A 12,577-nucleotide genomic window follows, 5' to 3' on the forward strand; every position below is an offset into this window, starting at 1 on the left:
AGGGCTGGCAGCGCACCCAGTAAAAATGAATTGAACGTCTCCTATCGTCAATCGCAACCAAACAATTAATACTTAAAAATACATTTTAAAAACCCGATCCCTAACACCAGATTACAATCCTCTATAAAGGACTTGATCAGGCCCAATAACCCTAATGTGATTCGTTTTGTACACAAACTTGTTTTGTTAAATTGATCAACATTTAGTTTGACACGTAGTAATGTCGTTTACCTCTTACATAAGGAATGTTAACTATGTGTGTTACATTGTTCATTAGCAAAAATGCCTCACACGAAGCCATTGAACAAACAGGAAGGAAAGTTCAGTTTTGAGCCATCCAACCTTGACGTTCGGCAGTGTAGCAAAGCCTCATCCTTTCCTCAGCATTATTTGCGCCGATATTCTTTGCTTTCGTCTGAAGAGACGTGACAATATTGTGCGGGTCTGAGCTTGGAAATGGTTTGCGGTTGTTTTCTTTGCAAAAACACCTGTCCAAACAGCGGCAAAGCCAAGGGCAACTCTCGCCTGTCAACGCTGGTGACAGCTCTCAACAAAAAAAATCCTGCCGAGACAATTCCTAAGACGTCCACTCGAGCGAAACAATGCACGTGGGGCCGGCATGACCCCATCTGGGCCGAGCATTTCTGCTCTGTTTGTAGTCTTCATTGGAGCCGACACCTGGTTGGAGAGATACTGTCTTTTGTTTTGTTTATCCGTGTGGTTTCAAAGCCACTTAATCCACTGCTGGTTTCAATGTCGCTGAGGAGGCAAAAAAAGGCTTGTACCCATCTTTAAACAAAAGACTGGACTATTTAGTAATTAATTCAGTTTACAAGCATTTATAAGGTGTTTGTATCATCTGTCCAGAGTGGACTTAGAGGTTTTTTTCTGAAGATGTACGGAACAAAGACCAGGTGGATCATTAGCCGACAGCAAGTTGGCTAGCTCTGTATAGAGAGGGTGTGAGGGTGGTCACATTTCAGTTCTAATCCTTAAATTTCAACACACAGACACTTAATCGCAAATCGTCTTACCAAGCACTCAACTCCCATCGTTATGAGTTCACTGTTACAGTGGATATCCAGGGTAAAAATTTGTATGAATGTTCATGAAGAAGAAAAGCAAAAATGAAAAATCTCTAAGAGGCAACAAATGATAGCTAAGGCATTCTTACATGTCAAGAAAAGCTTGATTTTATTTCCATCATTTACACTTTCAAAGTACCAGAAAACATAATAGTGCTTGCTTTCTGCAAAGGTTTGGACTCCCAGCAAAATTAATACTTTGCACTGCCCCCTACAGCAAGTATTACAGCTTGTAAGCACTTGTTTGAGGTATCCTGGCCTATTCTTTCTTTCAAAATTCTTTGAGATTTCTGGGCTGTCTCTCATACACGGCTCTTTTCAGGTCTATCCATAGATTTTCAATTATTGTGAGGTCAGCAGATTGTGGAGGCCATGGCAAAATCTTCAGTTTCCGCCTCTTTATGTAATCCACCATAGATTTTGAGGAGTGTTTAGGATTTTTATTAGTGATGGACCGAATATTGCCGATATTTGTAAATTTGGCGTATATCGGTATCGGCCTGTTTTTTAATGCGACCGGCCGATATGAAAAAATCCATTTAAAACTGGGTTATATGTTTGTTATTTTTATGAATTGTTTGTCCATTTGTCTAGACCTGTTTTTATGTTTGTAGTTCTAAATTTTCTGTGGAAATATTTTAGAGAGCTATTTATTTAACCTTTTATTCAACTTTATAAGAGATGTTTCTGAGTCTAGGAAATTAAAGCACTTCTGGAGCTATTATTTTCTTTTTTGTGTGATTCAATAAACATGCTTTAGGCATTTCATTGAAGTTCAGTGTTTGCATTATTCAATTTTTTAAGCCAATTTTTACACTTTTACTGCAAATGAATATCTGCTCCAATAATCGGGTATTGGCCCTTCTAACTACAGTGGTACCTCGACATACGATATTTTCAACATCTGGTGTAAAATTTGACTCGCCATTTGTTTCTACTTCCGACGACTTACTAGAAATACGACGATTCATGACAACGCCGCACTTTCTTTGTTTTCCCGCAAGATGGACGCACGGCAGATTTTCTTGTGAGAGAAATCAACATGGGTTCCAACAAGGTGAGTGTAGGTGGAAAAAAAAGGAATAAGGTGAGGCTTACCATTGAAATGAAGATGGAAATGATAGAAAAATATAAAAGTGGTGTGCCCGTCCATGAACTAGGTCGACAATACGGCCGTAGAATGTGTACGATCTTGACACTCCTAATTCGACCTCCTTTGCCAGTCTTTATAAGTTAAGGGCACAATTATTATTGTGGTAACATCGCCAAAGAAATCGCTGGCTTAGTGAAGATTTTAATAATTTAAGAACTTGTGCAACACAACACGCCTACTGTCCGCCACAGTTGACGCCAACAAGAGAACATTTAAAGAGAAAGTAAAATCTCTACCGCAACTCTCTTACTCTGTCGCGTCAGCCACAAGGTGTGTTCAGGTACAGCACGCAAAACACATCGCTACATTAGAACCCGCTTCTTTACATTATTACAGGAATTATCTGTAATATTATTATTTTATTGTATTATTATTCCGATTTTAATTTACAATTTATTTGTTTTGCTATGTGTAATTGCCATTTATAATAGTACCATCAGCATTTATTAAGGATTTAGTGTAGGTTTTCGGGCTATGGAACGAATTAATGGAATTATAATGTATTCTTATGGGAAAATCCTGCTTGACATACAACGATCTCGACTTACAAACAAGGTCCTGAAACAAATTAACTTCGTATGTAGGTGTACCACTGTACTAATAATCGGTATCAGTCCTGAGCAAGCCATATCGGTCGATTTGTAATTTTTATCCATTTGTAAAAATCAAACTCTAATTTCAGCTTTTTCACAGATGACATCAATTTATCATCCAAAATTTGCTGAAATTATATTGAAATAATTATACCTTCTACTTAATCCATGTGCCACTGGTTGCAATACAACCCCAAAGCATGATTGTTTTGAATCGATTTTAAAAATGAAGTAAACTAAGTTTTCAAAATGGGAAAAAATGAAGCCGGGCCCTCTGGTCTCAGACACTGTAGGTGTGTTCGCTGACTGTGCTCAATCCATGCCCCGTTCAAGTGCCAAATGTCCACTTGTTACCGTAGCCTGATACAACATGGATGATACTTTGTTTAAATCTTCCTCATGTCTACAGAACTCATTTACTATGCCTTGTAAACGTGAGAATAACCATAGCTTTCATCAGCGAGGCTATGGGAAAGCAAAAAACAGCCAGACGGCAGCGAACAGCGGCCGGTAAAGCCCTTAGGAAAGCGGCAGCTCATACAGCAGTTGCCATTGGGAAATGGTGATGATCGGCTACAATTCGTTTGAAATTGAAAGGGCCCTTGACAGTATTGTAGCCGAACGTATGCCGAAGGGCATTCCTGCGATTGGTCTTCCACATCTTGTTTTAACTTTCACTGTTCCTGATGACTGCTATTTCCAAATTACATTCCAAAGAGAGGATATTGACACCTGAAAACGCTGTGATCATCTTATAGCCTTCTCCTGCATTGTAAGCATCAAGTATTTTCATTTGAATTTCAGTGTTCTAGACAAGTGGTCCCCAACCTTTTTTGCAACATGGACCGAAAATGTGTGGCAGAAAATTACATTAAACATAAAATAACACGACAGAGATAAAAACAAACATTAAGTGCAGGGAAAATGTCACTCACAACACGCCCTTTATAACAGCCGCCTCCTCTAAAACTTGTTGGTAAATATCTTTGGTCACAGGCATAATAAGTCCTTCTCTGATCGTGAAAGGTTTCTTGGCTTTCGCCATGAGGTATGATGCTCTCAGTGCATTCGCTTTTGTTGCCTCGTTTGCTAGTTATTAGCTACATATTATGCAGAATGGAAGTGGTTGTAGGTTGCTCCTCTTCGAGCTCAGGAGTAGGCCTTTTCCCCATAAAAAAGCTGTCCGAAGACGCCGCTACCCGCAGCATACATCCAACAGCAGCTAACGTTACTGTTTACATTGACTGACGCTGGGCTGCAAACACCCCAGTAATGGCAGCCAACAACTGGCGGGCAACGTACACACATCTCTACACGGATTAATATTGATGTGTGAAGTGGCACGGATTGCGGTTGTTAACAAATTATTCACCATTTCTCTGCGGCCCGGTTGCAAATGCGCTACAGACCGGTACCCAGCCTGGTAGTTGGGAATCACTGCAAACAACTGCTTCAAAGAACACATGGTGCTGATTGGTGGATCAAAGTGAGAAAGTTCTGAGCTTTTCAAAGGAGGCAGCAAAAAAATCTTAACATTTTTGACATTGTAAAAATGTCTCATCTATCGTTTGATGCCTTTTTTTCCCATCTTCCCTTGCCTTTTTTATGCACATGATTCAAATGTTTCTTTTTATCCCCTCTGTAGAATGATTAGATGTGCTAAAGATTGAATAGAAACTGTCTAAAATGACACCATATTCAGTTACTAATTGTCATATTCAACATAAAATCTTTATTTAATTACAGAAACCAGCTAAATGATCATCAGTTTAAACTGTACATATGCAAGTCATCAACAACTTATTTACATAGCAGGAATCTAAATGTGCACATTTAATGTGTCATTGTTTTTGACGGGTACGAAGGAGTTAGATGTCATGTTTTAAATGTCAACATTTACATATAGTGTATAAGCTATATACTACTTAAAATGAGTCACTCTTCAAAACAATACATACATGTAAACATTTCTTCTACGACTTGGTCAACACTGTGTTGTCATTGAATATTGGAGCAAGTACGTAGGGAAGAAATACCCTTAATAGCTGAGCATAATTAAACTGGAATCATAAAGAATCAATGGTTTGCAATTTATACTTATTAGTCTACGGTGGAGCACAAAGCGCTAACTAATTTTAGCACCCCATATTCAGAAATGTCTCAAAATTGTGGTAAGACCTCATTGGTTTCATCTGTCTTTAAACCAAAAAAAATACATTCTGTTAATGTTGCGAGGCAGTAGTGGATGCTCACCCATTCCGTTCTTTGGAAAAGATGAATCACAGAAATAAAATGAGAGCTAATTGGTGTTTCTTCACTATGCCCTCGGTTTTTCATCTTAGTCGTACAAGCAACACACACAAGTACAGACGACACAGTTTGAACATGTCAGCCTGGGATCGAAATACTGACTGACAAGATGCCATCAAGGCTGCTTTGCCTGGACTCACTGCACTGCACACATGGAGCTGCGAGGGGGGTTGACCGTCCGGGTCACCATATCCTGACTGTAGTTTACGATGTCCGCTTTGACGACGCGCTGCAAGGCAAAGAAATGGAAACATGCACACATGTTGCTTATTTAGATTCATAAATTTGTATATCTAAAGAATAGGTATATGTAAATAGTTCATGTACTAGCCTATGCATGAACAAGATTATGTTCAAAACTCATCTACTCTAGGAGAAAATCTCGTGCTATAAAGACTATGTTAATAACATGTACAAAATAATGCTGACATGAACTAACCTTCTTTAGGGTTGTCATGACATTTAGTACTGTAAATGGCTATTATTTAGAAAAGTGGAATCTAGCGCAACACATCTCGTATTGTTTGACTAAGTGGGGTTCTTTATTTCAAATAAAAATACTTCAACTACAATAGGGACACTACTTAATAAGTATGCTTATCTACCATATTCTACTGTGGAAACATACTTCCAACTATTGAACTGAACATATTTTGCTCTGCTGGCGGTTCTCTTGTCTAATCGGGCCTTCATCCTGAGGGTAGTTGACCAGCTCGGCCTTCACGATCCTCTGAGCAGGCACGACATATCCGGGTCAGCCGAGAGATTTAGGAGGAAAAAAAGACAAGGACCAAAGAAGGAGAGAAAAATAAATAGTAATGATATTGATAGAGAAAGAAGAGCGGTAGATTGAGGAAATGTGGGATGGTAGGAATTAAAAATGAATGTCAAGACTAAAAGCTAAACAATGACATCATTGCTAAGAGAAAAGGCAACAGCTACGATCCTTAAGCGGTTGCGCAGACGCTTAGGCTGGTTGATGAATGAGCTGCTGAAGCCTGACGTCAAAGTTAGTGATGGATCCGAGGGCTCGCTATCTGATCTCAAAGACAGAGAAGCAAGATGGAAGGGGCAGTCGAACAGATATAATTCTGTCAAGGGTTGTGACCCTTGTGTTCGACTCGCTACGGCTGACAGCTGATAATGAGGCTCAACTTGGCCAATGGCTTCAACTCTAACCTAGCGCCAAGAGGAGAAATTCCAGATCGTCAATATTCAAAACTGGACAGTCATGACTAAAGAATTAGCTCTCACAAGGAAGTGTAATGGACACTGTGGGAACCAAATAGGAATAGAACCACAAAAGTGGAACACTATCGGGAGGGTACATCACAAGCAATCAGTGAGCTTTAAAGAATTACAATATTTTACAGACTAAAAGTCACACTTTCTTTTTCATAGTTTGGCTGGGCCTGCAACCACTCAGGTTCGACTTATTTAATGTAAAAATATAGAATTTTAAAAGTTTGTGTTATCTCATCAACCAAAGAGTAAATACCCACGAACAGCCGTTATAGGGGACTCTTGGCTTGTGATTAGGAAGCACTAAGAAGTAGTGAGCTTGAATAGACCTTGAATGATCAATTTGGAGCTCTTTGATTTAATTTATGAAGTTCTATGTGCATTTTCGTTTTCATTCATTGTTTTTGAATGCTCCATCTTCAATGAGGTGCATTCTTCCAACAAGTCTGAACGTTAGCATTTATTTCTGGCAGAATTAAAAGGATGCTTGAAGTTGTATATTCGTACTTGTTTTATGACAACCCTTCAGAGAGGGTTTGTTAAGCCATTGTTTTTCCTGAGAGATCATTAGGTGTGCCACGAGAAATTATCCAATATCGCTTTTTTTTTTTAAACGTCACCAGGTGAACTGCACCAAAATAAATAGTAAGGACTGCCAGCACACAAAACGTAGCGATGTCACTCTAAGAGCTAAATTATAACGGACACGTCTGCGGTACAGATCCGCCAAGCTCCGTGTTAACTGCGTGTTCCGCTCAATGTCAAAAATAGGACAAAAAAATACCGGCTGTGCACAACTCCAGTCCAGCAGCTTCATCCCGTCATGAGCTCTCGCATGATCATCGCGATAATGTGGCATTAAAAACAACTATAAGTGCGTAAATAACATTTGCATAATTATTTATGTTGCTTGTAAATAATTTATTTGGTTCTATCATACTAGTTGTTAATTGTAATTTATTTATATAAGACGGAATTATTATTTGTTTGATTTTGTGGAACTAGTTCATGACGTCACGTTTGACGTCATGTCGTACGATATAACACTGGGCGAGAGCTGTTTTGGACGAGTCAGTCGGCGTGGGCAGGAAGAAGGAAGCATAAGAGCCCAGACAGTTTTTGACGTCTTCTCTATTTTCTTATTTGAATTAGTTTTTCTATCTGTCTCAGTTGCCCTTTGTATATGTTGTGAATGGCAAGCGGTTGGATTCATTGTGGATTAAACAAATGAACTGAGAACGTGCGAGGTGACTTTTTTCTTCCCCGTTTGAGCGGCGGGCGTGCAAAGGGGACGGAGCGAGGAGATCGTCAGATTGAAAGGCTCTTTTCATCGTGGCTTCTGCAACAACGACAAACACACAGAGTCTGTACTCAACAGAGAAGCAGAGCTAGAGGTGGACTTGGTTTGACTTTCCCAAGTTTTTTTGGCGTTTACCACGTCAACAACCAGTTCTCTACTATTTAATTACTGTTTTAAATTACATAACTTGCACAACTCACCGTCCATACTTATAGCTTCTGCTGAGCGTTCCACGCAGATTCCTTTTTAAACTTTGTGACTTTCCACCTCCATAATGATTCGTTCATTATCCATGTCAGCTGGTGTTTAAACCGTGAATAAGTACCTGGCCTATTGACTGCAGGCCTGGCTCCACCCATCTTGACGGATGCGTCTCCAGCAAAAACAGAAAATAGCCCAAACCATCTGCGGGCTCCGGCATGTCAGAGATGGTCTGCAGTCAATCAGTAGCGCATATGCGGCCGGTACAATTTGAACAATATGATAGAATGGAAACGGATTGGCTTCGCCGCTATATTTTGGCAGATCCGTACCACACACGCGTCTGGTATAGTTTGGCCTTAAGAATCCATGAGATCTGGGTGAGACGTTAATGCAGAAGTGGAGAGAGAAAGGCCGTGGCTACAGGCAGTTGCGAGGAATGGTGCATGAAGTCAGTTGCCAATAAAAACACTGAGAAATTTCATGGTGACCCGAAATACAGTTTAATACAATAATAAGATCCGGCATGTGTTCGAAGATAGCCGCGCTGTACAATATTTGAAACCGCAGTGCAAAAGGGGAGAATTAAAGTGTTGCTTTCCACTTAAGTCTTTGCGAGCGCAGCACACGGGAAACATAGTAAGCGAATCGTCCAAATTATGTAAACTATTATTGTTTATTTGTTAGCTTTGAAGATCTCTAAATATTAGGGTGATAAGTGGCTTGACAAAGTATTTTTTTATTTTCTTTTTCAGCAAGCCATGTTTGTTATCTATTTACTTTTGAATCATTCTGCCAGTTTATTATGTTGCTTATTATCTTTATTTTGATGTGAAGATAAGGAGGACCGTATGGCACTGTGATTTGATTTAAAATATTTTTTTGTCAATCTCAATGTTTGCCCAATTATTGCTGTACAAGTTTTACATGTGCAGTCGGGAATAAAACCCACATAAAAAGAAAAATTCTTTTGTGTTGGCCCAATCCGTCGATTTACCCGGCCGCATTTATAATTGATAACATTATTAGGGTGGCCCCTGATGGTATTTTGAAGGACACGCAGTCATGCAAGTTTTTTAAAAGACATCTGGACAAGATTCTGACCCAGATGAAGGCACTAGTTTGAGTCGTGAAAAAAAAATCTAAGACGGAGAGCTCAAAGACAAGGCAATACAGTTAAATCTATGTTTCGTTCGGATTTACTTTCACCGGGGATGAGACGAAACCTACTCCATTATGTTTCACATTCCATCAAACATCACACTGACTACCATATAAAGTATAAAGTATAAAGATGGAGAAACTATATTATAATATTACTATAATATAACTATATTATAATGAAATATACTATACAAAATTCGTTTAGGAACATTTTTAGTTTGTGGTGTGCCGCAAGATTATTTCCAATGTAAAAACGTGCCATGACTCAGAAAAGGTTGAAAAACACTGTTAAGCGACAGGAAGTAGCTCAGAAATCTGGGCAGTCTGATATTGTCTCCGGAGCTAAGCGAAGAACATTTGTCAGTGCAACACAGTAACTGAAGCCAGGAGGTATCATTCGAATATGTGGCAAGGAGTTTTCATGACATTTTTATCTGCGGTAGTTCAGATTTACAAGAAATGTATTTCCACCTCACTGGAACTTTAACGGGATCTTGTGTTCCCTAATGAAGCTGACAAGACTACCCCAGTGTGTCACTCATTTTTCCTTCACACAGCAACTCACGCCGTTAGATAAACACAGATTAAAGCACTTTGTTCTTCTGACAGAGGGGAGGAAGAGCAAAGTAGATGGACGGCTCCATTAGTCAGTAGGCAGCAGTAGTGGTAACGGTGATGATGGGCTTGAGAACCTGACCAGTTCTTTCCTTACATGCTCTCCCCCTCTCGCGGGGCCGTGACCTCCCTGCAGGCCCCGGCTCATCATGCTCTACCCAGCCAGGGTGTCTCCAAACGCTCGTATCGGAGCGAGGATTAATGTTTCTGGGGGAGGTGACCTTGTAAATCCTACAGCTGCAACATTTGGGCACCCCGCTCTCGCTGGCAGGCCTGGAGCCTCTTTTAGGCCAACATGGAGCGTTGGGGAGATAAACCAAATAAATCAGCCTGCCGAAGCAACCTTCTCACCCCTATAACTGCATACCTTTAACCTCTGACTTCACGCGTTAATGCGGCCAATGTGGGTCTTATTTACAGATGGGCAGCCTCGCTGGCAGGTAGAGACACTGGAGGCAGACGCAACAAACCAGTGTTTATGCAACGGAAGGTCATTTACAGTGTGTGGCGACCTTCGCTAACCTAACACACTCCCATTGACCTCTATTACAAACAGCATAACGTTACACACTGTGACTGACCATTTTTCTCAGGTCAATTAATCCAGGAAGGCAGAGAAAAGTAACATCCAAGCCTTGTTAGGAGAGACATTTTGTTGAAATCTGAGACTTGAATGACTCACCTGGGACTGTTCTATCTCTGCTTTGTTCAGCTTCACGCCGAGAATATCAGCCGCAACTCTCTGGAAACAAAGAAACACCTAAAGGGAAAAAGTACGACGAGAAACATTTAGCCTTCAGATTTTGATCAAATTTGTGCTTTTATTGTCATTTGACGCTCACAGAGTCCCCGGTCTTGGCAGACACAAAGTGGCTGATGAGGCCGTTTTCTTGGCAAAAGCGCTGGTGCTTGTCAGCCTTCACCGTCCTCATGTGCTCCAGGTCAACTGGGAACACAACACAATCATAAGTATTATATCACCTTGGTAAACTGTCATATAATGTACGTTTCTATAAAATAGCAGAGAAAACTGTTTACATAAGCCAAAAACTCAAGGAACATGACAATGAAACATCAACTCAAACATTATGTTGCCATATCTAAAGGTAGAGACAAGCTGCGTTTCCATCATCACAAGTAATAAAATGGAAATGGAAACACCTTAATTAAAAAAAAAAAAAAAAAAATCAAATATGGAAAAAAAGGTTTTTACGTTACTGTGAGGTTTTTCCAGATGTTTTGATGTTAAATTTTTTTTGCAAGAGCATAATTGCACTTACAATTTTATGTAATTTATACGTCACAGGACGTGACTTACCCAGTCAAATGATGACTTCTGAATGAATGAATTCTCTTAGGCTAGGTTCAGGTCTTGATGCACAATTCCAATTCCGATCGTTTTTTTTTTTTTTGGCGTACCCATTCAGACTGCCTTTTCCCACTGGCTGTCCGACACGCATTGAGCAAACTGACCCACATGCACAAAAGCATCCATCAAAACAAATGACAACACAAGCTGGCTCTACGCCATTCTCGGGTGATCATATTTTGATTTCCAAACAGAGGACACAAATAACAGGCATAAATAATCTCAGTTAGTCGTATATTTAAAGTTCAAATGAATTGATAGAACACATGCACGCACTGTGCGTGCATGACACACACACATGCGGTCAGTTTGCCCCAGCTCCCGGCCATGTTAGCAATATTGAAATATTGCTCATTTGGCACACAGAAAGAAAACAGAGCATTCTCAGGCTTGTCCTTTTTTTTCCATTTTATTTTTATTTTTTTACTGTGGTGAAGCCCCCATCCTCCCTAAAAGCAGAGTTCAAGCTAGGCGCAAACGCTAATGCACAGCTCAATTGCTGACGTGCTTCCTGCCTCTCTCGCTCTTTGCTGACGTACACCGCTGGCCAAAAGTATTGGCACCCCTGCAATTCTGTCAGATAATGCTCAATTGCTCAATTTCTCCCAGAAAATGATTGCAATTACAAATGCTTTGGTAGTAATATTTATTTAGCTTGTAATGAAAAAACACGAAAAAAAAAAAAAAAATCATTATAATTTTCCACAAAACTCCAGAAATGCGCCGGACAAAAGTATTGGCACCCTCAGCCTAATACTTGGTAGCACAACCTTTGGACAAAATACCTGGGAACAACCGCTTCCGGTATCTATCAATGAGTTTCTTACAATGCTCGGATGGAATTTTAGACCCTTCTTCTTTGGCCGACTGCTCCAGGTCTCTGAGATTTGAAGAGTGCCTTCTCCAAACTGATCTTACCACAGGTGTTTTATGGGATTCAGGTCTGTACTCATTGCTGGCAACTTTACAAGTCTCCAGTACTTTCTCTCAAACCATTTTCTAGTGCTTTTTGAACTGTGTTTTGGGTCATTGTCATGCTGGAAGACCCATGACCTATAAGGGAGACCCAGCTTTCTCACACTGGGCCCTACATTATGCTGCAAAATTTGCTGGTAGTCTAAAGACTTCCTAATGCCATGCACACAGTCAAGCAGTCCAGTGCCAGAGGCAGCAAAGCAAACCCAAAACATCAGGGAACCTCCGCCATGTTTGACATGTGGGGACCGTGTTCTTTTCTTTGAAGGCCTCGGATTTTTCCCTGTAAACTCTATGTTGATGCCTTTTCTAAAAAAAGCTCTACTTTTGTCTCATCTGACCAAAGAACATTCTTCCAAAACATTTTTGGCTTTCTCAGGTAAATTTTAGCAAACTCCAGCCTGGCTTTTTTATGTCTCTGCGTCAGAAGTGGGGTCTTCCTTGGCATCCTACCATAGAGTTCCTTTTCATTCAGACGCCAACATATAGTACGGGTTGACACTGTTGTACCCTCGGACCGCAGGACAGCTTGAACTTGTTTGGAGGTTTCTTTAGCCACCATCCGCACAA

At 40.3% G+C, this 12,577-nt stretch overlaps 1 protein-coding gene across 3 annotated transcripts in view; it reads right to left on the minus strand.

The window, feature by feature from the left end:
• Window positions 1-229: 229 nt before the first annotated feature.
• rab28 (RAB28, member RAS oncogene family) overlaps window positions 230-12,577 on the minus strand; it is a 77,273-nt gene continuing 64,925 nt past the window's right edge. Inside the window, exons 5-8 of one of the 3 annotated variants that reach the window (XM_057850015.1) lie at window positions 10,506-10,609; window positions 10,346-10,423; window positions 5,770-5,871; window positions 230-5,370 (exon numbers count right to left, since the gene is read on the minus strand). In XM_057850015.1, the coding sequence (XP_057705998.1) occupies window positions 5,776-5,871; window positions 10,346-10,423; window positions 10,506-10,609 (278 nt within the window). In that variant the 3' untranslated portion in view covers window positions 230-5,370; window positions 5,770-5,775. Of the gene's footprint in view, window positions 5,371-5,769; window positions 5,872-10,244; window positions 10,424-10,505; window positions 10,610-12,577 lie in introns of all 3 variants that reach the window. The other 2 variants (XR_009064803.1, XM_057850016.1) reach the window with 2 other exon arrangements.

Source organism: Corythoichthys intestinalis, chromosome 11 (genome assembly GCF_030265065.1).
Source record: "Corythoichthys intestinalis isolate RoL2023-P3 chromosome 11, ASM3026506v1, whole genome shotgun sequence".
Lineage (NCBI taxonomy): Eukaryota > Metazoa > Chordata > Actinopteri > Syngnathiformes > Syngnathidae > Corythoichthys > Corythoichthys intestinalis.